Source organism: Aspergillus welwitschiae (genome assembly GCF_003344945.1).
Source record: "Aspergillus welwitschiae strain CBS 139.54b unplaced genomic scaffold BDQ94scaffold_24, whole genome shotgun sequence".
In the NCBI taxonomy this organism is placed as follows: domain Eukaryota; kingdom Fungi; phylum Ascomycota; class Eurotiomycetes; order Eurotiales; family Aspergillaceae; genus Aspergillus; species Aspergillus welwitschiae.
Window position 1 is genome coordinate 261,149 of NW_020798718.1, and position 27,803 is coordinate 288,951.

The 27,803-nt window shown below is 52.2% G+C and overlaps 10 protein-coding genes and 1 non-coding gene across 11 annotated transcripts; 6 read left to right on the forward strand and 5 right to left on the reverse strand.

Annotated features, from left to right (window-relative positions):
• The first annotated feature begins 2,826 nt into the window (after positions 1-2,826).
• Positions 2,827-5,464, forward strand: sC (sulfate adenylyltransferase). Its single transcript, XM_026766996.1, has 6 exons — positions 2,827-3,139; positions 3,247-3,274; positions 3,409-3,591; positions 3,827-3,972; positions 4,048-4,117; positions 4,190-5,464. The coding sequence occupies exons 1-6, from the start codon at positions 2,971-2,973 to the stop codon at positions 5,316-5,318; spliced, it is 1,725 nt and encodes a 574-aa protein (XP_026624396.1). The 5' UTR covers positions 2,827-2,970; the 3' UTR covers positions 5,319-5,464.
• A 201-nt stretch (positions 5,465-5,665) lies between these two features.
• BDQ94DRAFT_147302 (uncharacterized protein) lies at positions 5,666-7,643 on the forward strand. The gene has a single exon (XM_026766997.1). The coding sequence runs from the start codon at positions 5,670-5,672 to the stop codon at positions 7,431-7,433; it is 1,764 nt and encodes a 587-aa protein (XP_026624397.1). The 5' UTR covers positions 5,666-5,669; the 3' UTR covers positions 7,434-7,643.
• A 174-nt stretch (positions 7,644-7,817) lies between these two features.
• Positions 7,818-7,889, forward strand: BDQ94DRAFT_t189. The gene has a single exon. It is a non-coding gene; the product is annotated as a tRNA-Gln (tRNA).
• A 599-nt stretch (positions 7,890-8,488) lies between these two features.
• BDQ94DRAFT_160661 (uncharacterized protein) lies at positions 8,489-11,134 on the reverse strand (the record flags this gene model as incomplete). Its single annotated transcript, XM_026769244.1, has 2 exons — positions 8,489-9,675; positions 9,736-11,134. The coding sequence occupies 2 exons, from the start codon at positions 11,132-11,134 to the stop codon at positions 8,489-8,491; spliced, it is 2,586 nt and encodes an 861-aa protein (XP_026624398.1).
• Positions 11,135-12,362: 1,228 nt separating this feature from the next.
• BDQ94DRAFT_172146 (uncharacterized protein) lies at positions 12,363-12,637 on the forward strand (the record flags this gene model as incomplete). Its single annotated transcript, XM_026771907.1, has 2 exons — positions 12,363-12,398; positions 12,461-12,637. 2 exons carry the CDS (start codon positions 12,363-12,365, stop codon positions 12,635-12,637), a joined length of 213 nt encoding a protein of 70 aa, XP_026624399.1.
• Positions 12,638-13,780: 1,143 nt separating this feature from the next.
• On the reverse strand, positions 13,781-14,842 carry BDQ94DRAFT_147305 (uncharacterized protein). Its single transcript, XM_026766998.1, has 3 exons — positions 14,536-14,842; positions 14,375-14,472; positions 13,781-14,311 (listed from the first exon to the last, which is right to left on the reverse strand). The coding sequence occupies exons 1-3, from the start codon at positions 14,725-14,727 to the stop codon at positions 13,819-13,821; spliced, it is 783 nt and encodes a 260-aa protein (XP_026624400.1). The 5' UTR covers positions 14,728-14,842; the 3' UTR covers positions 13,781-13,818.
• An 83-nt stretch (positions 14,843-14,925) lies between these two features.
• BDQ94DRAFT_147306 (LYR motif-containing protein) lies at positions 14,926-16,311 on the forward strand. The gene is made up of 6 exons (XM_026766999.1): positions 14,926-15,106; positions 15,247-15,455; positions 15,551-15,715; positions 15,840-15,902; positions 15,958-16,007; positions 16,063-16,311. The coding sequence occupies exons 2-6, from the start codon at positions 15,405-15,407 to the stop codon at positions 16,070-16,072; spliced, it is 339 nt and encodes a 112-aa protein (XP_026624401.1). The 5' UTR covers positions 14,926-15,106; positions 15,247-15,404; the 3' UTR covers positions 16,073-16,311.
• Positions 16,312-16,456: 145 nt separating this feature from the next.
• On the forward strand, positions 16,457-20,049 carry BDQ94DRAFT_180442 (uncharacterized protein). The gene is made up of 2 exons (XM_026773620.1): positions 16,457-16,606; positions 16,734-20,049. Exons 1-2 carry the CDS (start codon positions 16,595-16,597, stop codon positions 19,722-19,724), a joined length of 3,003 nt encoding a protein of 1,000 aa, XP_026624402.1. The 5' UTR covers positions 16,457-16,594; the 3' UTR covers positions 19,725-20,049.
• A 725-nt stretch (positions 20,050-20,774) lies between these two features.
• Positions 20,775-21,359, reverse strand: BDQ94DRAFT_60777 (uncharacterized protein). The gene has a single exon (XM_026776152.1). It carries the CDS (start codon positions 21,161-21,163, stop codon positions 20,825-20,827), a length of 339 nt encoding a protein of 112 aa, XP_026624403.1. The 5' UTR covers positions 21,164-21,359; the 3' UTR covers positions 20,775-20,824.
• Positions 21,360-24,647, reverse strand: BDQ94DRAFT_180446 (putative histone-lysine N-methyltransferase (Ash1)). The gene is made up of 4 exons (XM_026773621.1): positions 23,069-24,647; positions 22,642-23,015; positions 22,386-22,585; positions 21,360-22,327 (listed from the first exon to the last, which is right to left on the reverse strand). Exons 1-4 carry the CDS (start codon positions 24,282-24,284, stop codon positions 21,556-21,558), a joined length of 2,562 nt encoding a protein of 853 aa, XP_026624404.1. The 5' UTR covers positions 24,285-24,647; the 3' UTR covers positions 21,360-21,555.
• An 850-nt stretch (positions 24,648-25,497) lies between these two features.
• erf2 (palmitoyltransferase ERF2) lies at positions 25,498-27,739 on the reverse strand. The gene is made up of 3 exons (XM_026776153.1): positions 26,559-27,739; positions 26,396-26,504; positions 25,498-26,338 (listed from the first exon to the last, which is right to left on the reverse strand). The coding sequence occupies exons 1-3, from the start codon at positions 27,581-27,583 to the stop codon at positions 25,592-25,594; spliced, it is 1,881 nt and encodes a 626-aa protein (XP_026624405.1). The 5' UTR covers positions 27,584-27,739; the 3' UTR covers positions 25,498-25,591.
• Between the last annotated feature and the right edge of the window lie 64 nt (positions 27,740-27,803).

Here is a 27,803-nt window from a genome sequence, read left to right on the forward strand (position 1 = left end):
ATTCTTGAGCAAATGATTCGAATGGGATCAAAAGCCGCCCGTCAATCCTAATCCGAATGGAGTTACTGTACATACAGGGTTGGCGGAGACTGGCAGGGATTTGCAAAAGACGGCTTACAAGCCAAATACATTAATGACTTGCATGATACAAATGATTCTCATTTTACACAGTAAGCCTCAATAGACCCCTCTCTGGAGACTCGCGGAGAGTAGGACTGTGGGGTGGGGTGTTCCAACTTCAACCCTATCCGATATCGCACCCGACCCAACCGAATGAGGAGTGAATTCGCTACAGTAAATCCGTTGAAGGATTAAAGTTTGCTGGTACGGATGGCTCGGAACTGCTCAGTGATTTTCAGTTAATACTACCTGAATTCTACAATCCTCAACAAATACTTAGCAGACGCCACGGGATCTGCCAAGACCATACTATGCTCAGCGCCTCCGGATATAGTAGGCTAAGTTACCCCGGTCTGCCGTTGAGGATTGCTTTTTATCCTTATAGACCAACAACAACTGAGCTTTCCCAAAAGTTTACCTAACATAAATGAATATAGTATGATTTTTAGAGTTAGTAGATTAAATGCCCCGCTAGGCTTCGGGTGCGTGTCAGAAGACTTCTGCGAGTGTAGTAGATGTAAGAACTTTGCCTACTTACCTATATCTTTCGGTAGCCCTCATTTACTGGCTCTAGACATCAATTCTTGAATTTAACGGCGAAGGTATTTAACGATATACCCACGAAAATGGCCAGATGATGAGTGTTAAGCCATCCATTCGCACATTCATACCCCCCCACCTTCCTCGGAGAAAGACTTCGGCATCAATAGTATTTCCGAGATGTGGATGTATTCACTTGTACATAACAGTATCAGCATTCTGGAGTCATGTCCTGGCCTACTAGTCACATGAAGTTGTTTATATTTTAGTCGTGTTTCATTACAACCTTGGATACGTGACAGTGGAATCATCTTATCTTATCAATCTAATCAGTTCAACCTTATCAGCGGCAGACGATGGGATTGTGCGTCTCTCGTGCGAGAGATTCTGGGTTGATTGTTCTGCCCCATTTTCTTTTATGTAAAAGTATGGGGTTGATGTTTAGGTTCTAGATTTGAATAGATTGGAGAATTCCTTGGGGGGAGCGGCTTGCGTGTCAGTCTTTCTCCAGGGAACGTGCATTTTCTCGCTTACTTTTGGCTTGGATTGTTGGACAGTTGGGACGGCTGGTTATTTAAAAAAGAGGTTAGTAATGGGATCGCAGGCGTTCAGTATTTTCAAAGTCTACTTTCTCCATTCGGGATGAAATCTTACCTTCATTATGCTAAACAGACCCTGATCTGAAGTAAGTTAAGGCTATCAGCCTTGTGGTTCATGCATGACAGATTATGTGGCCCGACGTTGCGGTGTAGGGCTATACTAGCTGGTTGCATCATCTACTTCCAATTATCGTCATTCTTGGCTACACCACAAGAAAAGTATGCATACGTCTGCAGAACCCCTCCCGCTCTTTAAGAGAAGCCACATCCCGCGCTCCCGGACCCTGAGACCCTGAACTAAACACAATCACGCCGTGAACAGTTCCACAGCGGAGCGATGCAAATCAGATGAGTTCATGGTATGCCATATCTGCGTGGGGTGGCTATTCAGTATCACCGTCTGGATGATGTCGACGGACTAAACACTAGTACAAGGTGTTTGTCATCCGTTCCCCAGGCCATTTCTTATTCGACATGAGCAGCACAGGTCTTCTACTAGGTCAATTGACAGTACTGAGAAAACTTGACTGAGATCTCCGCGGATATTGCGGCTGGCTGAGAAATCAATATCAGATATTGATCTTCTATATTATTCTGCTGTGTTCATGGTGCCAGCAGCAGGTCGCTGTTTAGGGCAAGCGGGTCACCTGAGCGACAGGGCGGAACCGGTGCCAAGAAGGGGCTAGGCCTCGGCTGGCGTAGTCAATCACGCAAGCCGAGCTGGAGATGTCGTGATCCCAGCACGTGATTTTTGAGGCGGCGGTTTTTTTTGAAACGCGGCGAACGACCAGGGAAACGTTGTTTGACTGGTATGTTTCAAACCCGCTTTACCGGCTGGCCTGACATCTACAATCACAATCGGAGGAAAATCTATCTGAGAAATGTCCACGCATGCGATTGACATCTCGCATACGCTGGCGGTTTACTTTAAACGGCAACTATCCTGTTGCCCCCCTGAAAATCATGACTTGTTCTGGGCTCCGTAGACCCAGCGGGGGAAATTATGTGGCTTTCAACATGAGGTTGATGACGACGATTGGGGGGGCAGCGATTATCCCCCGTGGTTACGAGGGCCGCCCCGTATCTCCGAGGAGAGCCCATCCGCCATCGGACGTACCAACGTAGTTCAATTCAAGTATAGAATAGAGGACGCAGCATAAGCGCCCGCCCTTCTAGAAGGCCCTAAAAATAGAGGGCTTATGAGGATAGCATGCTGGAGACGAGCGATGGCGCCATCGCGCTGGGGATGAGCAATTGCGAATGCGACAAGTGTGCAGCCTCATCGAGGGGGGGAAGAAGAGAGACGTACGACACAAGAGGCATACGTAGACGCTCTTCGTACCAAGAGTCCGACAGCTCCACCACCTTCGACGAGACCGCAGGACAGATCCCGAATAGTTGATTTGGCTGGAACGGAGAACTTGATGGTCGTTGGAGAAAGCATATTGGTCATCGCTGGAGTCCCTCAATCTCCTGAATTGCTCGAATTGGATCATTGCCTTGGTTGCTCCGCTGTTCCCCTCTTGACCCCTTCCTGAACTTTTTTTCCTTTTCCACTCTTCATAAAGTCCATTCTTCCTCCTTCCCCCTCCACTCTCTCTTTTTTCTTTATAATCCTCTGGGACCCTCCAGACCCTTTCCTTTCCTTTCCTTCCTTCTTTTCTCATCACATCTTGCTTGAGTGGAAATCCGTCCCTCGTCATCCTTCACAATGGCCAACTCTCCCCACGGTGGTGTCCTCAAGGACCTTCTCGCCCGCGATGCTCCCCGCCACGACCAGCTGGCTGCTGAGGCGGAGATTCTCCCTGCCCTCACTCTCACTGAGCGCCAGCTCTGCGATCTGGAGCTCATCATGAACGGTGGTTTCAGTCCTCTGGAGGGTATGTTGTCAATATTCCACTTCCTCTATCCTGGTTGCCCGCGACTACCCGTCCGCTTGCAACCGCCGCGGGGTGAAATCGTCAGTCTTGGCTAACTCCGGGCGCAGGCTTCATGAACCAGAAGGACTTCGACGGGTATGCTACGATCCCGAAATCCCCACCAATTTTACGCCAGCGGTCCTCGACTAGATACTCGATATGCAGAGAGAGGAACTGTTTAACGGGCGAACTTATTGAGAAACAATTAGCTGACACCGATTTTCGTTCAGTGTTTGCGAGAACTGCCGTCTTGCCGATGGCAACGTTTTCTCCATGCCCATCACCCTCGACGCCTCCCAGAAGACCATCAGCGAGCTCAAGCTCCAGGCCGGCTCTCGTCTCACCCTGCGCGATTTCCGTGATGACCGCAACCTGGCCATCCTGACCATCGACGACATCTACCGCGCCGACAAGTGAGTGGAGCCCTTCTTTACTCTTTCCCTTGTGAATTTTTCCGCACGAATGGGAATCGCAGGATCTCGGCGATCGCTATATCTCTGACTTGAACGGGACGTTCTTGAAACGAGAGATTGGCATCGCCGACCTTAATTTGGCACGGGCGGAGTTCACTAGCCGTCGGGGATTTTGCAGATAGTGGGTCTCGATGACGCGGATGGGCTAACAGTGCGCTTTTCACTCCTAATTTAGGCAAAAGGAAGCCAAGCTGGTCTTTGGCGGAGACCCGGAACACCCTGCCATCAAGTACCTGAACAACACTGTCCAGGAGTTCTACATTGGTGGAAAGATCGAGGCTGTTAACAAGCTCAACCACTACGACTATGTCGCTCTTCGCTGTATGTCATTGCCCGTGCGCAATCCTTGCGATCGCATCCCGATTCATGTACTGACCGCGCGGGCCTCCTAATTAGACACTCCCGCGGAATTGCGTGTCCACTTCGACAAGCTCGGCTGGTCCCGAGTTGTCGCTTTCCAGACTAGGTACGTGTGGCCGAGACTAGCTATAGTACAGCTGTTATGATGCGCGCGACCTTACGACTAACGGCGTTCCAGAAACCCCATGCACAGAGCTCACCGTGAGCTGACCGTCCGTGCTGCGCGCGCCCGTCAGGCCAATGTCCTGATCCACCCCGTCGTTGGTCTCACCAAGCCCGGTGACATTGACCACTTCACCCGTGTCCGTGCCTACCAGGCCCTCCTGCCCCGCTACCCCAACGGAATGGCTGTCTTGGGTCTCCTGGGTCTGGCTATGCGTATGGGTGGTCCTCGTGAGGCCATCTGGCACGCTATCATCCGTAAGAACCACGGTGCCACTCACTTCATCGTCGGCCGTGACCACGCCGGTCCCGGTAAGAACTCCAAGGGTGAGGAGTTCTACGGTCCTTACGATGCTCAGCACGCCGTTGAGAAGTACAAGGACGAGCTCGGCATTGAGGTCGTCGAGTTCCAGCAGGTCACCTACCTGCCCGACACCGACGAGTACCGCCCGAAGGACGAGGTCCCCGCTGGTGTCAAGACCCTCGACATCTCCGGTACCGAGCTCCGCAAGCGCCTCCGCACCGGTGCTCACATTCCTGAGTGGTTCTCCTACCCCGAGGTCGTCAAGATCCTGCGTGAATCCAACCCCCCTCGTGCTTCCCAGGGTTTCACCATCTTCCTTACTGGTTACATGAACTCCGGCAAGGACGCCATTGCTCGTGCCCTGCAGGTCACCCTGAACCAGCAGGGTGGACGCTCCGTCACTCTGTTGCTTGGTGACACCGTCCGCCACGAGCTCTCCTCCGAGCTGGGCTTCAGCCGTGAGGACCGCCACACCAACATCCAGCGCATTGCCTTCGTGGCCGGTGAGCTCACCCGTGCCGGTGCTGCCGTCATCGCTGCCCCCATTGCTCCCTACGAGGAGTCCCGCAAGGCTGCCCGTGAGGCCGTCGCTGGCTCCGGCGGCAACTTCTTCCTTGTTCACGTTGCTACTCCTCTGGAGCACTGCGAGAAGACCGACAAGCGCGGCATCTACGCCAAGGCCCGCCGTGGCGAGATCAAGGGCTTCACTGGTGTTGATGATCCTTATGAGGCTCCTGCTAACGCCGATCTCACTGTGGATGTCTCCAAGCAGAGCGTCCGCAGCATTGTCCACGAGATCATCCTCATGCTCGAGAGCGAGGGCTACTTTGACCGCAACTAGATTAGCGTAGGCGCTTGGGAAAATATTGATTTTATTTTGCGTGATACAGGTCGGATTTCGGAACCCTGGGAGGTTTTAGAGGATCTATTGCTCTATAGAGAGATTTGGAAATAATATTTGATTCCCCAATACAACTTTCGGAACTTGTATATTTAAGAGAGCATTTTTCCTTCGTGGTGTCTTTTGTAGTGTCTGTCTCCTTTAGGCTAATTCTGCCTGTTTCGCACAACTTGGGTTCAGACGGGCCGTCCTGCAAACAATGCAAACATGCACCTGACCTGGGCTGTTCTTCCGTCGACGACATCGTGACCCGTTTTCTAGCACCAGCAGGTCTGCGACAAGCATCACAGAATGCTACCCCATCGCGCCCCAATGCCTCGAATACCGGGGTCTGGTCGCTTGCTGCGGCCTCCCATTCTACGCAGCGCCCGCCATCCTTCTCGCCCTTTCACCCAACAATCCCGTCGACAAGTCATCTCCCCGCCTTTGGGTCGGCCTCAGCTACCTTTCCTCACATCCCCGGCAGGCAGTCGGCCTCTTCCGCCCTTATCCTTACATCTCCGACAACACTTTGCACGACTGGTATCGACCGAGAGCCGTGACTACTATAGGCGACGCATCTCCAATGGACTCAAAATTGGTCTTTCGTTCTACGCCATCTTGGTGCTGTTCCAGGTGATGAAGTTGGGCGTATACCAGGAGGACATTGAACACAAGTGGCCGACACCGCCGGAATGGTCCTGGAAGAGTCGGTGGTGCTTGCGCTCGGCACAGGCACTGCAGCATCCCGAGCAGATCGGCAAGCTCATGACCAATTGGCCCATGGTTGCGGGATACCTAAAAGATCTGCTGGAGCGGCTTGAGGACCCGGAAGGAGAAGGCAAGGGCATTATGGAGCAAGAAGACGGGGGATTTTTGGTCGAAGGCGTTGGGAAAATTGGATATGACGTCTCTGCGAAGAGTGAGCCGTGGAGACGGGGCTACTTCCAAGCTCTGATGGGAGCTGCAAAGGCCGCCGAGAGTCTCGAGGGCTGGATGACCGATCGCAAACAGCGTATCTCTGCTCCTGCGGAGTATGTCGTTGGTCCCTCGAACCCTCGCCCCAGGCCGATGCCCGCTGGACAAAAAGCTCCTCTCGAGGAGAACTGCGAGGCTGCTTCTTCTAGTCCGGAGAGCTTTTACATGAAGATCTTGACTACTCGGGGCTTCGACACGAGACAAAAGGTGGAAGCGGCGCTTTCCTATGCCGACTGGCTCGATTACAAGGGATTGAAGAGTACTTCGCGCGACATGTACAGCTGGGCTATGGATATCGCGGCCGCCGGATCGTCCGTGGATGCCACCAAAGTCGTGGATCTGAAAACAGGCGTCTTGAAGAACGACGGCAAGTTGCTGCCATCTGAGAATATCATTCGTGTGTCCACGGCGCTCGCGGTTCACCACGCCAAACAGGGTGACTTGCCCAATGCGCTATCCATCTTCACCTCCGTGCTGAAGGCCCGCCGGTCCCTTCCTGCAGCCTCATCCGATACAACTCTCCCATACTTCCCCTCTCGCGCACCCTCGGGCAATGACCCCTTCCGCGCCCTGTTTAACTCTCTCAAAACCGTCCTCGTACCCGTTAAATACCCGCCTCCTCAACCGTCCGGTGACGAACCACCTCAACGAACTCCCACCTCCGTCTGCGACGAAGCAGGCCTCATGACCTATATTGGTGAGATCATCTACGCCTCCTCCTCCAAGGAAGTCGGCCTAGCATGGACCCGCGACGCCGTGGACTTGGCCGAGGCCACCATCTTCGAGCTCGGCACCTCCGAAGAGCTCCGCGAGCCTCGCGACCGCTGCGCAGACTGTCTGCGCGTTGGCATCGGAAACTGGAAGACCATGGTTTCCCAGCTGATCAAGCAAGCTGAAAAGGATGAGCAAGAGACTATTGAAAAGGCCAAAAAGGCCTGGTATGGAGGCCAGAAGCAAATTGAGGCCAAGACTCTCGAAAGAAAGAGATGGGAAGCCGAACGCTTGATCCTCGATGACCGGACTAGGAGACTTCGCGACTTTGTGGACGACGATACGGCCTTGAAGGGAATTGCGCCGAATAGTTCGTTGTTCACTTAGGCTATATTGTCTCCTCTCATGTCTGCATCTTGCGTGTGGTTTGGTGTCATTTTGTCAATGCATGGAATCGCGGAGTTGAGGCGAGGAAAATTACCATCTATCTATCTATCTACTGTCATGGATAAGCGCTATGGGTTGTCAGGGATGGAATAATTTCTCTTCTCTGTGTAAAATTACTTTGAAGTTTACTTTTAAAATATAAAATCCGGTCATCTCGTTCTTAGTTCTCTATAGTACATATACACTATCCACGATCACATGGAAACCTAGACCCCCTCGATCCATCGAATGTTGACCCGAAAAGGTTACTGCCCCTTCAAGATATCTTATTTATTTTATTTTACCTTGAACAGTTTGTAGTGTGAACAAACTATCACAACAACAGGTTGTGTAGTGTAATGGTCATCACTCTGGATTCTGATTCCAGCAATCCCGGTTCGATCCCGGGCACGACCTTTTTTGCATCCTTATATATCTCTCCATTGTGCGAGTCACATCTATTAATAACGCCTTTGTTTTTCAACTTTTGGTTTTTTGTTGTTTCTCAATCTCCCGGTCGATTGGTTGTATATGTCAACCATTTGTAAGCATGATTCATGGGATTATCTAGGGTGCAACTACTACCGGCGCGAATTGGTGCTTTGGTCTATGGTGTTACTGATATTGTAGTATTGTGTCCGTTGATTTGGCTGTATCGGGGAAAGGTATGGATGGTCAATGTGTCTTGAGTTGATGGTTTGGTCCAATTACTATGATGTGGGAGACGTTGGTATGAGCTGGCGAGGTTTTATATAATGGGCAATTGTCTTGATCATTGTCAGATCAAGGTACGCTAACCACGATGAATCTAACTGCAACATCATAATTTGGACCCTAGTAGCTTTTTCAATAAAACCATACATACTATTCGCCACTTAAAGTTGGAAGGAAGTAGAGTGTATTTACACGTACAAGGCTACCACCACATGCCGCAAATGCCAAGTCAAGATTCTGGAATATATACTAGATTAAATTAAAAATACAACAGCAGCCCCCCTGCAAGAGAAAATGGTATCCTAGTCACCGCCGACAACACTTCCACTGGGTAATGTTATCTCAAAGTCGTCAAAGTTCAAAGTGTAATTGCCTATCACGCCGGAGGGAGTGAGGTCGATGGTGAAGCTGTGGCTCTTCGTGTCCGAATAATCATCAGAAAGGTAGGATTGGATATTGCTTTCTGAGAACTCGGCCGCGGAGAGGGTACCAGTTTCTTCTAGGATGTAGAGAATAGCGACACGGGCAAAATCAAGGACTTCTGATGTGACGGTTGTCGAATTGGAGGACGAAGAAGTAGTGGTCGTCGTCGTACTTGAACTAGACGTTGAAGTTTGCGTGGCTGAGGACTCTTGGCTTGTTTTGGTTGCTGTTGCGGTTGCCGTTCCTGTGCTACTTGGTGGGTCACCATCAAAGACGATACCGTGCGCTGTAGCGACAGAGTCGCGGGCTGCAAGAGCTTGCGTGGGAGTACGTTCTGATAAAGCTTGGCTGGGATGGTGCTCGAGGTTGGCTAGCAGGTGATCGGAGATTGAGGGCTCCCCCAGGGACGGGTCAGACAGAGCACGGCGGGCTTTGCTGCTGCTTGTTGATACGCTAGAGAACGAAATAAGGGTGTTTTCCGTCGTGCAGGACACATTGCTCTGGCTAAATAGGGCCATGATCGTCACAGCATCAAGAGGGATACTGTAGTTTTGCTGCGCGTACTCAAAGAGACGAGGAAGCTCGCTGCCCATGGTGGCGTTCTTACCATCAACTTCAGTTGTGACGCAGCTGGCATCACCAGAGATCGTACAGCGAGATCCGGTATAGCCGTTGGCGCAAACGCAGGAGCAAACGCTGCCGCTCGAGACACTGACGCCACCGTTTTCACATGGGTTGGTCTTTGCGCAGCTCGTACCACTCGACTTATGGCGCACCACGAGCAGACCAACGGGGATGAGGATGGCGGCCAGGATGACAATGATGATCACGACGCAAATAAGAGCAAACAGCCATGGTGGCAGCCCGCAGCATCGGCGTGGTTGTTTCGGTGCAGCTTTCTCTTGATCTCCATCTGCTCGCGGTGGTTCATTGGAGTGTATCTGATGCAGTGTGGACCTTCTGAAGAAGAAAGGCCAAGACGAGTGACCGCCTTCGGGGGTCGCAGCAGGCGGGGGAAACGAGGCCAAAATGCTCTTGATTGATCCTGACTTGCGTTTGGCGTCATCTGTAAACACTGATTAGCCTTTGTCGCTGAACTGATAATGGCACCCATGGTCAAACTTACATTGGAACCTGGAACCACCACCGCCATTCAGTAGATCGTTTCGACTCGCAGTCCGGCCATGCTCTAGATTCGATGCAAGTCTTGTCGCACGTCGAATGAGGTCGGGCAAACTCGTAAGGCTCCCTCGAGCCTCTGCGTCACGAACAGCACTCATGTTGAGACGCGGAGGCCGGCGGCCACCTGGTCGTTTGTCGCTCATTGTTGGTGCAGCCCTGGGAAGGGCTCCGACCTCCTTTTCCAAACCCCCATTGTCAACGTATGGACGAGCCAAGGCAGGATGTTGAGTGCTGAGATCCAAGACGATTGGTGCTTTCTCCAGGTTGAAGTGCGCAGACCCTGTTGAGCTGGATGACATAGAATCTCTCCGATCAGGCCCTATAGATATTTCTTTCAGTATAAACTCCGTGCCCGTAGTCCCGGACGTAGTCGGTCTGGCAGACACAGGGGTCCTCTCAGAGGGCGGTACTGGCGAGCTAGCATTGGATTTTTGAATTGTGCGTAAGGAAGGTTTTCCTCTAGTCCCGACGCTGGCTTGCCTGAGAAGCGTAGCCGTAGCTACTCCGGCTTGGTGAGTAGAATGTCTAGACACATCATCGTCAGATTCGCCGTCTAGATACGTCCCCAAGATTTCCGATTCTGCCTGTCCTGAGTACCAGCTAGGTGGATACGGCTGTGCAGAGCCGTAGTGATCTTGCGAAATGGTTGGGCTGTCGGGTAACTCCTCTGGGATAGGCGAAACAGATGAGGCGCGGTTTCCTCCCGGTCGCGCCACGGGCACTGGAGGAGCGAGGCTAGCGGTCTTTTTCGGAGCGGCTCCTGGCGCAACACGCTGCTGTGGGGGAAGCGGATGAGGAACTGAGGGAAGTTCGGTGATCGACGAGACAGTGGAAACTCCCGACTGTCGAAAGAGGTCGTCTGTGGCGACGGAAACGCGAGGTGTTGAACCTGCAACACTGTCTGGGCTAGGCGGCCGAGGGATGGGGATCCTGATGGCGGGACGCGGGCCTGGCGGGATTGGGAATGGCTGGGAAAAGGAGGGGACTGGACGTTTGATGTTCAACGGGCTAGGTGCTGGTGGGACGTCGGACATGCTTCTCTCCGAGTAGACGGAAGGGGACGGGCAATCCGGACGAGGTGGGCGCACTGGCGGAGGCCCTTTCGGAACGACCAAGGTTGCTTGAGGGTTGGCCATATTCGGCGGCAGAGGGGCGTTGTCGGGCAGAGGCCATTGTGTCATATGGGCTGGATTGATGCGAAATGAAGGCGCTGGTTCCTCTGGCGCTCTCTCAGGACGCTTTCCAGCCTGAAGCATCTCCCGCGCTCGCTTGACTGATCCTTTTCGCGCAACGTCCCCATCTTGCTGGGGCCCGGAGCCTGTCTTTTCAGCTTGAGGATCCATGTGATATCAGTGCTAGGTTGTAGAGCTTCTAGCAGTCATGGGATACTTTTGCACAATACGGGAAGTAAGGCCGGCCAGCGCATAGGATGGGAGTCGGTACAACCTTTGGTAGTGGAGATATCTTTTCTTCAACACCAGAGAGCTGGTCGATGAGCGAAATCCAGCTCGACTGGGTATGAGACGAAAGTCAAAAGCAGATGCAGGAAGATAGCAAAATAAATCTGAGATAAGCCAATTGTTTGAAACTGTCGGACACCGTGCAACAGTCTAGGCTTAAAGCAATGGGCTCAGAATTCAATCAAAGGAAAGTGGTTGACAACAAGAGTTGCAATGGCACTCAATGCCTCTGGAGGGAATAAGTAAGTCGATGCTACAATCTCAGACATCGTAGAATGTCAGATCAGAAGCTTGCATACCGCACAGGAGAAAAAAAAAAGGGTCTTTTGTTCAAAAGAAGAATGAAGGAAGATTGACCCAGGTCAAGGAAGTATAATATCAGACCCCCCAAAGTCCCAGCGAAAGCTTTGGCTGTCCGTGAAACCCCTGAGCGCATAGTTAGACACTTGTTAGTTACACCGGACCACTGGGGAAAAGCAATGTTTTCGGACTTACGGAGTCATAAAACAGAAAAAAGAATGACAAGGAGAATAGAAAGAAAGAGCTTCTAGCCCTTACTTTGGGGAAAGGAGCGAACGACTGGAAAGCAGAAAGAAAGAGAACAACCCCAGTGTCGCGTCAAAACAGACTCAGACTCAGTCCTTTGGGCGATAACGCCTCACACGGTTGGGAAAGCAAGGCCAAGGGTTTTCCAGCACCCGGCGAACCAAAAGTCAGACGTTGATATTAAAGTGCTTCATTTCCGTCCTATGCGCAGGCATTAGGACCGGATAAGGGCGCAGACGTTTTAGAGTCGGACCAGTTCAGTCGCAAGTGGAGTTGATCCAGCGCCAATAGCGCGGGGACAGGCACGGAAAGCCGTTTGTGATAATGCTGGCTACTATTAAGAGACTCGGCGCGCGAAACCCAGCCTCCCACGTAAACAATGCATTTAAGAGGTGGTTGACCAGCCAGACATCCTGAGCTGAAGCCTCTTCGTTTGGGCGACAGTCAATGTGACGAATAGCATTCCCCTATCACGGCCTACCAACCTCATATGCATGACAATTCCCTGGTTTCCCATCGCCATTCCAGTGTACGGAGTCTGCATGCAGACGGCAAGCGGAGTCCCATGAATCGCAATGCCATGCTACAGAAGAGGGACAGGGTAGGCGAGGGCCTTAGATTGGCTCGAAAATGAGGATACTGAATAACCGGAGAAGCTAAAAGCTGGCGGGTCAGGACCCGACCTTGACTGTGCGCAAGGCCATTGGTCAGGAACGGGACGACCAAGAGGATGGTGGATGGACTAGGTCTCACCTTGAACAGGAGTACCGCTCCTCTGCGGCCCTGAGATTTCAATATGAAACCGTCGACGAAGCTCCTCCCGTGTGCAGCGACCAATAAACGAGCCCAGCAAGCGAGCGAGGCCTGGTCATTCAGCGCAGACCATCCGCGAGTCGCATTTGATCCTGGCTCGGATAGCTCCACTACATATCAGCGCCTTCAAACTAACCGAGTCTCACGACCGTTATAGATTGGTGATAGTGACGAAGCGAGCAAACTCAATCAGGCTTGCGATGGCGCCCTTTCCAATTGCACATTTTTCTCTCTCGACTCTCGGCATTGAAGGACGGACATCCGTAGTGACCAGCAGCTGCGCCGTTGCCAACTAGCACTCTTAGATCGTAGAACCCGTCTTATTGTCCGTCGGGAAGAAAACTCGTTGCGGTTTAGTGAGTGAGTCCCGGAGATTAAAAGCACAATAGTCGGGATACGGGAATAGATTAAGCGGGTAGCATCATATGAGGACCTGGACGGCTGGTGGGCGGGATAATAGTAGTATCCTCCTATTTTGTCCATGGCCTGAAGGGCAGTCTAGAAGGATATGTGAGATGGTTAAGAGAACCATCCGAGGGTGAAAGAAAGGAAAGAGGCAGAGGGGGCAGCAAAGGGAGGAATTTGGAAACAAACTGGGATGCGAGGCTCAACGGCCAGCCATCCTGCAGCCACTCCTGCAACAACCACCACCCCGTTTCCACTCGAGGAAAGCCGGCGGTTGTCTGACAGGGGAGTTCGTTGGTACCGTAGTTCTTTTTTATCATATCCTTATTCAATCTGTCGAAGTCGCCAAAATTGGTTCGGACCATAACAGAGTGGGTATCCTCTGGGATGGTGTATTCTGTCAACGACTCTGCTCCATACTCCATCCTAAAACTACCCAGTTTAGTATACCCGCCCATCTGGTAAGTAATAAAAGCTCCCTGTTCGAATGCGTTGGACCTTCCAAGGCAGAAACAAAAATAGACTCTGGAAATATGTACCGAGAGTGGGTGCATCTGTTCTTCTGTCCATATTGCTCTTCATTTATTTACTTATCAACTGCCGTAGCTTGCATGTAGTCTATTTATATGCACAAGTCTAGATTCAAGATATTGAGTGGCGACTGCCTGAGGCACGATCCTTGCGACAGGCAGAAAATCGATCCTAACTTGAGCTTTATTCATCGCTACAACCACCACCACCACCACCTTACATTTGGCGCATGGTGGCCTAGAAGAGGACCTTGCGAGCACAACCAGACTCCCTCACACCTGGCCCAGCTTACTCCGCACTCGATTGACTTCCTTCTCCACGATGCGCATCTCAACTATAACACTAGCGAGCTGGGGTAGGCGACTCTCAACGGCCTCGGTGAAGGACTTTTGGGCGCTGCGAAGATAAGGAGGCACCAGGATCCCGTACCAGTGGATCGGATCCGAAGAACGGAACTTCTTCTTTCTTGATCTTTTGGGCTTCGCATCCACATCGGGCTCTTCTTGAGGGGACTCGGATGTGGTCGAGAGTTCACCAGCTTGGCCATCTCCCTCTTCGCGTTGTGGCCGATCTTCCTCAGGCGAATCGGCATCTGATTCGGGTTTCTCGTCCGTCTCGGATTCGTCCTCTGGATGTTGAACGGTAACCGGTTCGATATCAAATATACTAGATTTGGAATCGTCATTGTCGGTGTCTGTCGGTAGTGAGTTGTCCGTCTCCGTTATGTAGCGTTCCTCAGCCGGGTTGGTAGGAGGTTGTAGAGTCCTGATCAGGATGAAACCAGTTAGCACCGCGTCTTGGAAAGGTACATACATATACCAGACTCACACTCTTCTTGTCGCCTTCATGCGCTCATCATAGTAATCTGCCCCATAGTGTCGGCCCGGTGGACACGTATAGTTGGCTTGGGCAAGAGAGAAGAACCCCTACTGTTCTCAGTATCGCTTACCGCAACAAGGCCTCAAATTGTCCTCTGGGATATGACTTACCGAAGAGAGCTTCGACCCTAACTCAGCTTGCAGCTTCTGATGCTGATCTAAAAGGTGCAGGTACCGCTCCAAAAGATTGTCTAGCGACTGCAGCAAATCCTCGCGGGCATCTGCGACAGGAGTTTGCTTGGGTTCGGAATCCGGAGCTGGTGAAGCTGAACGGGAGGCAGGCGGAGTGGGGATTTGCGCCATTAGGATCTGAAGGTGATCACAGCGAACGATCTGCAGCGCAGGGACACTTTGTCCAGCAAGAAAACAGTCAATTGCGAGTAAAGGCTTCAACCGTGGTTGTTGGCGAAGAGCGGAGCCATTCTGGAAGCCGAGGGGAAGATCCCCCGTGGAGGTCGGCCGGCGAGTCCGATAACTCCGTCATCGCGCCTCCGAGCCCAAAAGCAAAAGAATTTCCCGGAGAGCCTGCCAGCGATTATCCCTTCAACGCTCCGCTTGCATCCCCATCCGGAAGCATCCGTTTCTTTCTTTTATTCTGCTTGTCAGAATAACTTTCTTACGGCTCTTTCTGGGATAGAAGCCCTGATCTAGTTGGCTGTTAGAGCGACTCGACTCTTGACCGGTACGCCACCTGCTTTGCGCTGTCCGAGGACATCTCAACCCTTCTGCGAAAAGCCTCTCGGAGTCGGACGTCCTCGGTAAAGACGACTCAGGCTGTTCCTCTTTGGGACCTGAAAAGCTAACGCGAATAGCATCGCCTAGCTGTACCCCCACGTTAGCGGCCGAGAACCGATTAGAAATCCAGAATCCCTGTATCTGGAGTCCCTTTCAGCATCATCAACAACATCATCTTCAGCCCGTCTTATTTTCCCAGTCATACAAAGTTGATAATCGCATCTCTCCACTCATATTTGCCCATTATGTCTGTGCCGACCATGCAGCGTGAAACGGCCTTCCAGGTCCGGTCTCTGGTATGCCCACCCTGCTGAAACTAGATTGCGCGAAATCCCTCCTACCCTTGTATCGCAGTGGCATTAGGGCTAACCAGTCTATCTCATGCGGACAGTTCCGCTCTTTGCTCCGTCAATCCTCCCAGTTCTCGAACTACAACTTCCGCGAGTATGCCCGCCGGCGCACGTTGGATGCCTTCCGCGAGCACCAGAAGGAATCCGAGGACCGACGGATACAGGAGTTGATCCAGGATGGACTACAGAACTTGCGGATGATGAAGGTCAGTAAATATTCTCGGATGGACATGATTAGATGTGCCCGCGTTTGCCTCTACTACGCAGGCTGTGGGCTCTGAGTCAAAGCGGGGGTTGACGCTAGTGAACGAGCTGCTAATACTTTTGCAGAGGCAAACCGTTATCAGTCAGTTCTACCAGCTAGATCGGTTGGTTGTTGAGGGTCAGAAGACTGTGAGTATCCGGGGAACCTGTCTGTGACTGCCATGAAGCTAAAATCAATCGATAGGGTAAGCAGACTGGCACGGAAGGGAACATTGTTCGCCAGAAGGATACTGGGTAAGATGCATCCTTCGTTATTCAAACCTTTTGGGCCATGCTGACGTGTAAATAGTTGGGACTAAACGCCCAACGGGGTTCATTTGTTTTTTCGCAGCGAGAGTACGGAGTTGAGGGGAATCCAGCACCAAGACGATATCAATATCATTTGGGGCCATTTGAGCCGATGGCCCGAAGATGAAGGAATAGCATAGATCGAAGGGGTTCTGTATTTTTATTGAAAGCCACTGCGCTTTAGGTAGCGATTCTTACTCTGACTCATCTGGAATACTATTCTTCGCTCTCCATTAGTCCAATCCATCCCATCTGAAACCGTAGTGGGTGGTAGTTATCATGTTTGTTCGATACTATGAGAGTTCTGAGTGACCCCAGTCACGTGCAAGGGCGGCGGCGCGGCGTTTCGCTGAGCGATCGCATCGCGCTGCTCCGATCAACCATCACCTCCAAACAGCCTCGCCCTCCAGAAAGAGTCCCTTTCCTTTCAATCGGCCAACCACACCCAGCTCCGTAGATCCACTGGGTGAGGGGCTCTCTGCCGTTATCCTGATTATTCTCCGAAGAGTGAGACTGCAGGTCCGGCGCTCATCATGCCACCTACTGTAAGCTTCTCGCCGCGAGCCACGACCCCGACCCCGACCCCGTTATCGATCAACTCACCATTGCACCGAAGCTTGCCCATGCGGTATAGAACGATGCCATCGCTGATATGTACTGACAATCCTCCAGTTTAGATCCTCTCGCTCTGGTCGCCAATTCGGCGATGGCGCCAACCGTAACAGAAGTCAAATCGATCACGATGTTTTCGAGGGGCTCCCTGTACGACGCTGGACTCGTCAAACTCAGACCGTCTCGCAAGTCCCCAAGGCCGAAGGCACAGAAGCTGTCGTGCAGGGTCCGGGGGGGAAGTCAACCATCCCAGAACACCCAATGCCCCGAGACAGTCACCTGTTGAGTCCCATGAGCAGAGCCCTCCTGCGAGCTGCGCGAGCCGGATGCATCTACATCCGCCAAGCGTCAAAAGACTCCGAAGACGAAGAGAAAGAAGCGACTGATGGAGAGGAACAGCCCCTTATCCAGAGCACCGAACGCAGTTTCGTCACGCGCAAGTGGTCCGCAGTACCGAGACACCTAGAATCATCAGAAGTTGAATTCCTCGCCAAACGACGACCGGGTTTACCATCTCTATACGGTGCTGCTGCTGGGTCTACGGATGGAAATAATGCTCCTGCGCCGATGAGGAGGACCAAGTTCAAGAAGGTCGATCCGGCGACCGGAAATATCTCGATTTATGAAGCCTGGGTACCGGAGGGACACAAGATTGAGGGGGAGATCACTGATGGGTCTCAAGTTTCAGCTGAAAACAGCGCGGTCACTGTGACTCCTGAGGCGCCAGCGCCCGGTACGGTCATTGAGGGAGTTGGGGTTGTCAACGCCGAGGGTGTGGTAGTCGCAGATACAAACTCCGCAGCTGTCATGACTCCTCCGAAAAGACGGCCTCCTCCCCCAAAGCGCAAGGCGAAGGGCTTTGGAAAGGGACGGAGAAAGAAGGTCATGTTTGCTCCTGGCGATGGCGCGGATGCCGCCACGGTCCATGGTTCCAATGGCTCCGGAGTGGATGGCGCTGCAGAATATGCCAAGGACGGGGATGCGTCCCGCATGTCTGGTGACCAGAATGGACAAGAAGAGGACGATGAGGAGGGCGACGAGGGCGATGAGAGCGACGAGGGTGATGAGTCTATGCTAGAGGCGAAGACTCCGGAAACTCCAGTTCAGCGTCCCAGCACTGAGCCGCCGACCGACTCGACGCCTGTGCCCGCACCGGCCCCGGCAACTGAACCAGCTGCCAAAGCTGATTCCACAGAGGCGGCGTTGCCAACCCCTGAGCTTCCTTCAGCTGCTCCAGAACCGGCTCCAGCACCGGCTCCAGAGACAGTTGCAGAGCCAGCTATCCCACCCCCTCAGCCAGATCAACCATCAGTCGCTGCTGAACCTCCTTCACAAGCTGCTGCTATCCAGCCCACACCAGAGGCTCCCGGGCAGACGAGTGAGGCATCAGGACAGAAAGAAGATGTGGAGATGACCGAAGCTTACCCCTCAATACCTGGTCCTGAGGAAAGTGTATCTGCAACCCCTCAGTCAGTTCCAGCTACTCAGCAACAGGAGCCCGCTCCTGGCGCTGAAGATGTTCCGACCTTGCCATCCCAGGAAGCCCCCCAACCTCCCGTTGCGGAAGCATCGTCAGTCGTGCCAACCTCAGAGCAGCCTGTCGATAAAGAGCCTGTAGATGAGCCAGTGCAGCCAGATAAGACAAGTACTGATACTGCTCAGCCGCCGGCACAAGATGACCAGATTATGGATACGACCATGGAGGATGTTGAACCTCTCCAACAAACCGCACAGGATCAAGCGCCGGTGGAACCACCGGCGGAACAACCGGTTCCCGAGCAAGCAGCTCCTCAGACTAGTAATGTTGTTGCAGAGAACAAGGAAGTTGACCTCTTGGGTACTTTGGAAGCGAGTCTGAGCCAGCCGCCGGGCGAGGAACAGGGTGACAACCGAGGGACAGACATTGAGATGGAAATGGATGCACCTTCCCACATTGAGCAGCCTCCTGCTACGGAAACAGCAGAACCCCTTGCGGACAAGCCAGGGGAGCTTGAGACGCAAGCAGCAGAGGATACCACCGTGGCTGCAGAGACTGCCGTTGAACCAGCTGCAGTGCCCGCTGAACCACTCGACGAACAGCATATCGAAAAACCGTCCGAAGCTCCTGCACCGCAGCCTATCGAACAACTCCCCGAAGCTCCAGCAGAGCAAGTGGAAGAGCCGGCAGGCGAGCCGGTCGTGGAACAGCCAGTGAAGTCGGAATCACCTGCTCAGCCAGAGCCACCCACGCAATTAGAGCCACCTGTTCAGCCAGAACAGCCTATGCAGGAAGAGCCTGTACAGGCAGTTGAACCTGTGCAGTCAGAGCAGCCAGAGCAACCTAAGCCACCTGTTCAGCCGGAACAGCCTGTGCAGGCGGAGCCTGTAGAGCCAGCGGAGTCTGCGCAGCCCGAGCAATCGGAGCAACCAGAAGGGACTCAGCAATACGAGCAGCCTGCGCAACCATTGCAGCAAGAGCAAGCCCAAGAGCAAGCCCCATCACAAGCTTCTGAGGAAGTTCCAGCCCAGTCTGCAGAGCCAACACCCCAGACTGCAACCGAGCAGCAGCCCGAGCAGACCGAACAGACACAGACCGAGCAGGCGCCTGCTGAGCTACCATCAGAGCCACAAGCAGATGAACCACCAAAAGCACTAGAGGAGCATGTTCCCGTTAACGCAGAGGAACAAGCCGCTCCCAAGGTAGAAGAACAAGGAACACCCCTCGTCCCACCTCAACAACCAGAGGAACCCCAGCCACCCAAAGAACCTACGCCGCCCGCATTGCCTGCTACAGAGGCACCACAGCAACAGCCAGAGCCAGTACCGGCGCCACAGCCCCCAGCTGAAGAAAAACCAACCGAAGAAGGTCCGGCTGAGGCTGAATCCAAGGAGCCGGAACCTATCTCTGAAGCCGAACCCACCTCAGCCGAAGCGCCCTCTGCACCTCCCATCCCTGCGCCTGAGCCTGAGCCCGAGCCCACCCCCGAGCAACCAGCCCAGGAGACGACCAAACCCGAGGAGGCAGAGCAGCAAGAGCAACAACAACCACCAGCTGATACCAAGACAGCATGAGATGTTCATGCCCATATCCAATAAAATATACAGGCGGACACGCTTAGAAGACATACTCGTCTTTTCTTTCCTTTTCTTCTATTTTCTTAGAACCAGAAATTTCTCTTTAAACCTACAGTTCAGGCGCAAGCTAGGAAACGGTGCTATTGGCGTGCAATCACGGGGACCCGGAATGAATTATTTTATTTATTTATCATAACTGTGAAACTTAACATACACGGTATATGTATGGCCTGGCCATTGGGCCTACTATTCTTATATTTCTTTTTCTCTGTTATTGTATCATAGGAGTATATCTTTTCCCCGCTTCTTCTCTTTTCTTAAAGGAACTTTTACTTTCACGTCTCTTGTTTGGTGTAGCGTATTACAGTACACATGGCATATAGTCTCCGATAGTAGTGTGCGTATGACAGGCAAATCCGCTGGTGTCTACATATCAACAAGTAGTATTCAGTAGAGAATGAAAGAATTCTACACACGATACTAATTGAAGAAGTCTCCACGATTCGCCTGCATTACTACTTACAGCCTACTAGATCTATCCTTCTAACCACTACAAGTATATACGTACAGTAATGAGCTGGATCCAATCCAGTACTTCCATACAGTACTGGTTGATATCAACCGGAAGATGTTTGATTAAGTCACCTTAAATGAGAAGTTCTCAATTGACGTTCCCATCTACTACTATCTACTAGTTACTTACTACTAACTCTCCTGAGCTAACACGGGATGGATCGTGGTAGGCATTCAGCGGACAACTAGCATGATTCTATTGTGTCATGACACTGCCAGGTATACCTGAATATGACATATACAATAATACTAGAATATATTAACTGAACTGCTGGATTAAATAAATTAAGAGTTACACACGTGGTACTATTCAATTTCTCAAGTCTATGGGCAGATGCCTGCGTGATGATGATGGTTTAGTCCCGCCGCATCTACGTGAGATATATTCCAGCAACCAGCGTATGCCGCGTCCACCCTCAACAAGTTCCAAGCAATCAAGAGTAGACTACAAGAGCACGCAACACAATAGCAGTAATCGGGAATGAATGAATATCCTATTCTGATCAAATAAATGAAAAGAAATGCTACTGGAGCTTGAGAACAAAAAGGGAAAACAGGCTAGCTACACAGTCGATCCATACAAGACATAACAAGCAAATCAAAGCCGGGGAAGCACATCCGCGCATCAAACATTTCGTCCTAATCCAGACCTGCTTCGTGAATTGATATGAGTTGGTAGGGAAAAAAGGGAAAAAGGAAACCAGAAACATTACATCAAACATAACACTGGAGATGAGGAAGGATATAACAATAACAAAAGGGGGTGATACAGTTCGAAGAGCGCCATCGTAAGAAGGAAAGAAGAAAAGAAAAAAGAAAAGAGGAAGGAAAAATAAATGAAGAAATTGAACAAATAAAGGCATATGAGGCAATAAGCAAACCGAAGCATCCAGTAAATCCAGCAAGGATCATGAGAAGCATAGTGAAATACCTACCTACCTACCTATCGCATTAGGGCCTAATAAGAGGGAGAAGCTGCCGAAATTATATCTCAAGAAAAGAAATAGAAGAGGAAAGAGAAACGAAAAGAGTCTGCGGGCCAGAAAGCAGGCCCGGAAAAGCCCCAAAGAAGAAAACAAAAAGGGGTAATAAGTTGGAGTAAAAGTAAGGTTAAGCCAGAAGAGATAGATGGAGGATTCGGTTCACTACAGAAAAAAGGTGGTCGTCCAAGATACTGTTCAAGGTTCCTGAAGGACAAAGGCTGTCCTTCCCTATGCTCTTCGAAGTAATGGCGCCATGAAGCAGCCTAGATCGATCACTTTTTACTGCTTTTCGTGGCTGCAGTGCCCGTACGCTTTATCGCACCTTTGGACTTGGGATCCTGTTTGGGTGCTTGCGTTTTCTTCTGAGCCTTATTCGCGGCAGTCTTATGATCTGTCTTCGTATCTTCCTTTTTCGTCGATTTCCTCCGTGGGTTTGCACCTTTGGCCGCAGCGAGGATTTTCGCTTTGGTGGCTGCAGAAGGGCGGCTCAATTTCGACGATGATGGAGCGGCATCCTGAGTCTTGCCTTTCGCGGCCTGGGCTGTCTTCTTGGGCACTGTGGCCCTTGCCTTGACCTTCGTGGCTTTAACCTTAGGGAGCTTGATGTTACTCTTTCCTTTAGGTTCATCCTTCTTCGCTGCTGTCCTCTTCGTCGGTGATTTCGTCGTTTTCGCGGCCTTCGCGGTCTTTTGTTTGACAGGGCTGCCTTTTTCCTTCTTTGCCTGCTTTGTTCGAGAAGCAGTGGATTTAGAGACGGTTGCACGCGCTCGCGAAACCGCCTTCTTGACACCGGACCTGATTGACTTGGCTACCGCAAGTTTCTGTTTCTTGTTGGCGCGCGAAGATGATTCGTCGAGCGCATCACCGGACTTGCGCTTGGTGCCGGCTGCCTTGCCATTTGCCCGTTTGGTGGCAGATTTCTTCGATTTCTCCACCTTCTGCTCTTTCGCACGTTGAACCTTCTCCTTGGGCCTCGGGCCCAGAATGCCACGGCAATTTGATGAGCCACATCTGCATTGCTGGACATTCTTCTGGGAATATGGGCTAGATTCCAAAATTAACATTGCTAATGGCTATAAAATCCGCGGACAGAATAACTCACTCAAAGTTGTAGTCATAGGTCAGCTCCTCACCCGTCATGATGCCACGATCGCCAGCAAAGAGAGCCATGCGCGGTTTCCCAGCGACAGTCCACTTTTCCATCCGACAGTTGGGCTCACATGAGTGATTAACGAAGCGGGCAATGGACCCTCGAGTGGCATCAATGATCATGTTCTGATCAAAGTACATCAGATAGTAGCACTGAAGCGCCGTTAGCGGTTATAGCCGTGGAAGAACCGTGACAAGGACGAACGAACCTCGTTATGCTTATAGATCGTCCGCATTCGTTTCTCACACTCCGTTTGGGTGATAATCTCACCCGTGTACTCCACAATAATCTGGTTGGGCTCAAAGGTGCGGTTGCTCCGAACACCGTACCCACGATCCGCCGTCTTGATGACTTCCACGCCGATATTGTACTTGCCTCCAGCCTTGGTCCTTTGTTTGAGCTCCTCGAAACTGCGGTTACCGCACTCCTCACCCACTCCGCAATTACCTTCATCACACTCGTAGAACATGTAGCGGTTCTGACATTCCTCGTCGCAGCCCGTTTCTGGCGTGCACATGCACTTGGACAGTTCACAGTGCTTGTTTGCCCGCCATATACTGGACGCCTCTCCCACAAAGACGTCTATAGACTGTGTTAGCAATGGCCATCTGATCAGTCATGCTTAGAATACGTACTCTTGTTGGTCTTTCTCCACTCGTCAGGTTTGGGTTGACCAGGAGGCAGCGGCGAGAAGACGTCGAAAGGCAGCTGAAAATCGCGTCCATTCTTCAAGAGTCGGTCGCCTGCGAACATAGGCAACGGCAGCAGTTTCCGCTGAGACTGAGTCTGAGACTGAGGGTGACTCTTCCGCCTACTCCTATTCCTGCTTTGAACTGGCGGAGAGTCGGTATGTTCTTGTCCGGTGTAAAGACCATGCGCCAGCCACAGCTTCCGCTTCAAGCGCGGGACTGGTTCGGCTGGGGCGGATTGCTCCTGCGGCGGCTCCTCTGTAGACTCAACCTTGGACGGGAGATCGCTTTCCGAGACCCGTCTCTTCTTGGGAGCTGGAGCACTCGGGGTAGGCGCGGGGGGTTCTTCCTTGGGAGCGGCAACATTTCGCGGCCGTAGACTGGCACGTCGATCCGGACCACTGCTCTTTTCTACCTTATCACGCGAGCGTTTTCCCAAAACGCTGGTAGCCCGGCCAACAAGGCCAGAAGCCTTGTCAAGTATACTTAACCGGGTTGACCGACGTACTGAATTGCGACGTTCAGGTTTGGCAGGCGCAGAAGCCTTTTCTTGGTCCTTGTTGTCTTCCTGGGTCAACACCTTTTCCACGCGCTTTCGTAACGTCCGTTGTTGTAGAGACACGCCGAGGTCACCGGGCTGCGGTTCCTGAGACGATTTGGAGACGGGGGTATCTGGCGCCATTGGGTGGTCGTCACCATCCTCCTTATTCTGCGGAAGTGTTGTCTCGCTCCATAAGGCAGTTTCCATAACCGCTATGCTGTGCCGGAGGTGGGAGGAGGACTTGGACGACCTCGTCCTCTTCACTTCCGCAGCCTCGACTGCACTGGCCAGGACATCACCGGGGACCGTACGATCATTTTCATCCGCCGGAGAAGGTAATCCATGGTTATCCGCGTCCAGATGGTCACCGAGCTGGACTGCCCCTCGTAAAGAAGCGCGTGTTACACGTGTAGATCGTCGGCGGAGGGTGGGTTTCTCGTCGGTGGACGCGTTATCGTTGTTGCTGGAGGTTTCGGAGCGACTATTTTCGGGAGTGAGGAGTTGTTCGGTATATTCGAAGGCCATTGTGCCTTCGAGGTGCTCGTGCGTGTGCTTCTTGAGGTCCGAAAGGGTTGCGGGAGTCGCGGGAGACGCGCCGGAGGAACCAAGTCGGTCTTCCATCCCCAAGGGCCGCGGGAAAAGGATATGCGGTGAGAACTAGGTTTTGGTACGAGGGGCAGGACCACCAAACAGCTCGGATAAGTTGATGCCTCCAGGGATGGATTGCTGGAATTTAACGCGGGAGGGTGGTGGTTGTCAACTTCCGAGGGGTGTGGCTGACCTGGCGTGCTGCCAATGTTACGGGGGGGAAAAGGGTGGTCAGTGGTTCTCTCCTTAGCCCAGGAGGAGACAGCTATCGGTGGTGAGCCTTATACCTCCTCAAGGTTCATATCTTAACCCCGGAAGCGGGATGGACGGTGTAAAAAAGCCGACACAGAGAACGTGTCTGAATGCTTAACCGGGGTTGAGGAGAGGATCATGGACAAGGGAATGGGGGAGAAGGCAGGGGAGGAAAGAGGAGGAGGAAGAGGAAGCGAAGAGAGAGAGGGAGAGGGAGAGAGGGTGCGGAGAGAGAGAGAAAGACAGAGAGAGAGGGTCGAGGAGGGCCGTAGTAGTATCGTCAGCAACCCCCGACGACGGCGCCGCGGAATGCAGTCAGGACCAAGTGCCAGACAATAAGTAGATCCCCTCGCCTCTTTGCCGAAACCTCCTCGTTTCATCTTCAACCTGTTCCTCTTCTCCGGTTCTGACCAGGATTCCACGGGCGACAAGCCCCAGCTTTGTCCTCTTCCAACCCCCCCACCCGGCCTCGCGCATCTCAGTGACAGGCCGGTCTTCTACACCCCGGACTATTCTTCGCAGCTACTATGAGGCATATAATCGCCAGCCTCGGGTTTTCCGGGCTCACCTCTTCGGGTTCCCACGCTTCTTTGGCGCCAACGGCTATCTATTTTGGATCTTCATGGTCTATCTCTCGTCCAGGATCTGGATATTGTACATAGCCCTAAATCGCCTCCGATATCATGTTTCACCTGTTCTGCCGCAACAGAATCAACAACAGACACCCAATGGACGTACGCGTATATATAGTAGCAAGTGGGGAAAAATATGGGAAAAAAAAAAGGAAAATAATGAATATCGTGAAGAGAACGTAGCCAACGGCTGCTTCATACGTGCAACTCGCTCGAAATCAAGACATGAACAGGAAGTAGGGTGGGGTATGTCAACGTATATCCGGTGAGCCCAATTGGTTCAATGAAAGAATGGCAATGTGGCGGTAACATCCATTAAGATCTTACTATCTTGGAAAATGGGGAAGAAGAAGCAAAGAAGAAAAAATAGCCCCCTCATGGGGCAAGAAGGATATTCATACGAAACGGAGGTGGGATGGAGCAGCGAGGTCAAACAACAACAATCACCACCGTTCACTATTGGGGTTGAGAAGGGGGAGGCACTTGTTGCATCTCAATGTCGTTCTGGGGCTCGACATTGCGAGGGAGATACTTGCGCTTCATCGTGCTCAGGCGCTGGTCCCCTTCCTGATAAGGCTGCTTGAACTGCATATACGTTGGGGGCCGCGGCCGCAGGAAAACGGACAACCAGTTCCGGAAGACATTGCCCTGAGTGAAGGGCCGATGGCGGTCAGCTTTCGCAAACTTGTGCGAGTTCAGATATTCTCGGGTGGTCTCGCCCCGACCGACCAGGAAGAGATGGTAAGCCCATAAAGAGGCCGGGTATGGTGCGGCAACCGCACCGTAGATCACCATAGCCCAGGGAACTCTCCATTTATCAATGGCTGTGCCAAAGCTGACATGCTCTCGTGATTTATACACCAAGATATGCGCGAGACTGGCACCAAGCAAGAACAGAGCAAGGAGGGTGGAGGACGCCACAAAGGTGAAGAAATACCGGTAGTTACGGCGGCCAACGCAATTGTTGAGCCACACGCAGTGATGGTCAAGAGTCTCAACACAGTTGTCGCATACACGGCAATGGTAGCAGCGGGGAGGACGCCAGATACAGCAGGTCTTGCAGTACTTCACAGGCACATCCATGGCTGCAACGTCAGATGTCGCCAGCTTCACCATCACCCAGTCGTTGGTTGGTGGGCCAATCGCCAACGGATCGTCTGCGGGATCCGGAGGTGGCAGCTGATGAAGATTGCGAGGAATAACCTGGAGCGGCCTTGTTAGCAAGGACGCTGCATTGTCTCGCATGAATCTATGTCTTACCCCAGGATCAACGACTGAAGCGTGTATAAAAGATGAGAAGCATAAATAGAATAGATAAGCAAACAATATCGGAAGGGCGGGCGAGATATTGTGCCAGAGCCAAGGACCTCTTATGCAGCGTTAGCGACTCGATCTTACCAAGAGAGAGAGATGAAGTACTTACGAATAAGCGAAGAACAGAGCCGTAGGTACAAGCACGAAGATTGCTGTAGCGATATTGACGGGCTTATCCCTGGCGTTCTGGAGCCTTCCTCCGCCGAAGAAAATGGTGTTGCCGACGAAATATTCGAAGTTTTTGCCCAGACGACCTTTGCTTGTACCGGCCTGAGGGGTCTTTTCGATAGATCCAGGGGTAGAGCCGGCCGACGAAAGCCTCTCATGTGCCCGTACGTCACGGCTACTGTCATGTCCCTGATTCCTGTTCTGCAGAGAGAGGAAAGAAAGCGTCGACCGGTGGGGGCTGACAGGCTCATTTGAGCCATGATAATTTCCCCCAAGGTTGAGATGAGGTTGTTGGATCTTATAAGCCCTCTCCCTGTCGTAAAGAAGTTTGGCGCTCTCGCCTTGACTCCTTCCCGTGGTGTTACCGATAGGACTAGCATTCGAGGTGTTGCGGTCAGGGATGATAGGGTCCGTGAACTCTGTGCCTCTCGAAGGAGGAGCTTCTTGCTCTGTCGGAGGAATGGACCCTTGCGGTATCGTGCTATTCGAAATCAAGCTTTGCCTGTTCTGACTCGTATGGTCGTTCCACTCCTCCGACGTGTCGGTCATGGTCCCCTTTGTCATAGGCCGACCTCGATGAGCCTGGAGTCGCTGAGAAGACATAGGACGGAAGAAACCTTGCGCAGCGAGCGAAGGAATGTGTGACCGGCTCTGCTTGCTACTAGCACTCCCTGGCCTAGTCCATTGACTGGTCGATGTGATAGAGCTCCTGGCAGGCGGGGGTCCTCGTCGAGGAGCCGACGCTCGGGATTGCGGGGGATGCGACGAAACTCCGGTATATGTCTGGGACTGTTCTCCGTCATCTGACGCCATGTCCGTCACCCGGGACGAAATTCCTCCCACAGAAGGGGGTCGCGGGATACCGAGAACATGTTGCGGGGGCGCCGAGGCAGGCGTGTCGCTGGTCTCCGAAATCGCGGAAGATAGAGGCATGTCGTTGAATGTGGATGGAAGATTTCTACTCATATATCACAGCAATCTAACATATTGTGGCCAGACAGGAATGAAGCGATTCGGGTTGAATGGACGGAGCGTCGTCAGTGATCACGGGTGCGCGGTGAGTGAGGTTATCGGTAGGAATAAAGTGAAGGAGTGACGAAGAAATGTAAAAGACGTATATTGAGGTAGACTGGTATTAAGATGAGGAAAAAGAATGTAAGCAACCTATATTGGACAGTGCTCAGTT

What these genes read in the sequence shown, in the direction of transcription:
- sC (XM_026766996.1), top strand. Translation starts at nt 2,971, where the DNA reads ATGGCCAACTCTCCCCACGGTGGTGTCCTCAAGGACCTTCTCGCCCGC. An exon ending in TGGTTTCAGTCCTCTGGAGG is followed by an intron (nt 3,140 to 3,246) that starts GTATGTTGTCAA and finishes CTCCGGGCGCAG; the next exon opens with GCTTCATGAACCAGAAGGAC. An exon ending in GACATCTACCGCGCCGACAA is followed by an intron (nt 3,592 to 3,826) that starts GTGAGTGGAGCC and finishes CTCCTAATTTAG; the next exon opens with GCAAAAGGAAGCCAAGCTGG.
- BDQ94DRAFT_147302 (XM_026766997.1), top strand. Translation starts at nt 5,670, where the DNA reads ATGCTACCCCATCGCGCCCCAATGCCTCGAATACCGGGGTCTGGTCGC.
- BDQ94DRAFT_147305 (XM_026766998.1), bottom strand. Translation starts at nt 14,727, where the DNA reads ATGGCGCAAATCCCCACTCCGCCTGCCTCCCGTTCAGCTTCACCAGCT. An exon ending in TAGGGTCGAAGCTCTCTTCG is followed by an intron (nt 14,473 to 14,535) that starts GTAAGTCATATC and finishes TGAGAACAGTAG; the next exon opens with GGGTTCTTCTCTCTTGCCCA. An exon ending in ATGAAGGCGACAAGAAGAGT is followed by an intron (nt 14,312 to 14,374) that starts GTGAGTCTGGTA and finishes CATCCTGATCAG; the next exon opens with GACTCTACAACCTCCTACCA.
- BDQ94DRAFT_147306 (XM_026766999.1), top strand. Translation starts at nt 15,405, where the DNA reads ATGTCTGTGCCGACCATGCAGCGTGAAACGGCCTTCCAGGTCCGGTCT. An exon ending in CCTTCCAGGTCCGGTCTCTG is followed by an intron (nt 15,456 to 15,550) that starts GTATGCCCACCC and finishes TCATGCGGACAG; the next exon opens with TTCCGCTCTTTGCTCCGTCA. An exon ending in AGAACTTGCGGATGATGAAG is followed by an intron (nt 15,716 to 15,839) that starts GTCAGTAAATAT and finishes ATACTTTTGCAG; the next exon opens with AGGCAAACCGTTATCAGTCA.
- BDQ94DRAFT_60777 (XM_026776152.1), bottom strand. Translation starts at nt 21,163, where the DNA reads ATGCCTTTATTTGTTCAATTTCTTCATTTATTTTTCCTTCCTCTTTTC.
- BDQ94DRAFT_180446 (XM_026773621.1), bottom strand. Translation starts at nt 24,284, where the DNA reads ATGGAAGACCGACTTGGTTCCTCCGGCGCGTCTCCCGCGACTCCCGCA. An exon ending in GTGGAGAAAGACCAACAAGA is followed by an intron (nt 23,016 to 23,068) that starts GTACGTATTCTA and finishes CACAGTCTATAG; the next exon opens with ACGTCTTTGTGGGAGAGGCG. An exon ending in CGATCTATAAGCATAACGAG is followed by an intron (nt 22,586 to 22,641) that starts GTTCGTTCGTCC and finishes ACGGCGCTTCAG; the next exon opens with TGCTACTATCTGATGTACTT.
- erf2 (XM_026776153.1), bottom strand. Translation starts at nt 27,583, where the DNA reads ATGAGTAGAAATCTTCCATCCACATTCAACGACATGCCTCTATCTTCC. An exon ending in GCTCTGTTCTTCGCTTATTC is followed by an intron (nt 26,505 to 26,558) that starts GTAAGTACTTCA and finishes ACGCTGCATAAG; the next exon opens with AGGTCCTTGGCTCTGGCACA. An exon ending in CTTCAGTCGTTGATCCTGGG is followed by an intron (nt 26,339 to 26,395) that starts GTAAGACATAGA and finishes AGGCCGCTCCAG; the next exon opens with GTTATTCCTCGCAATCTTCA.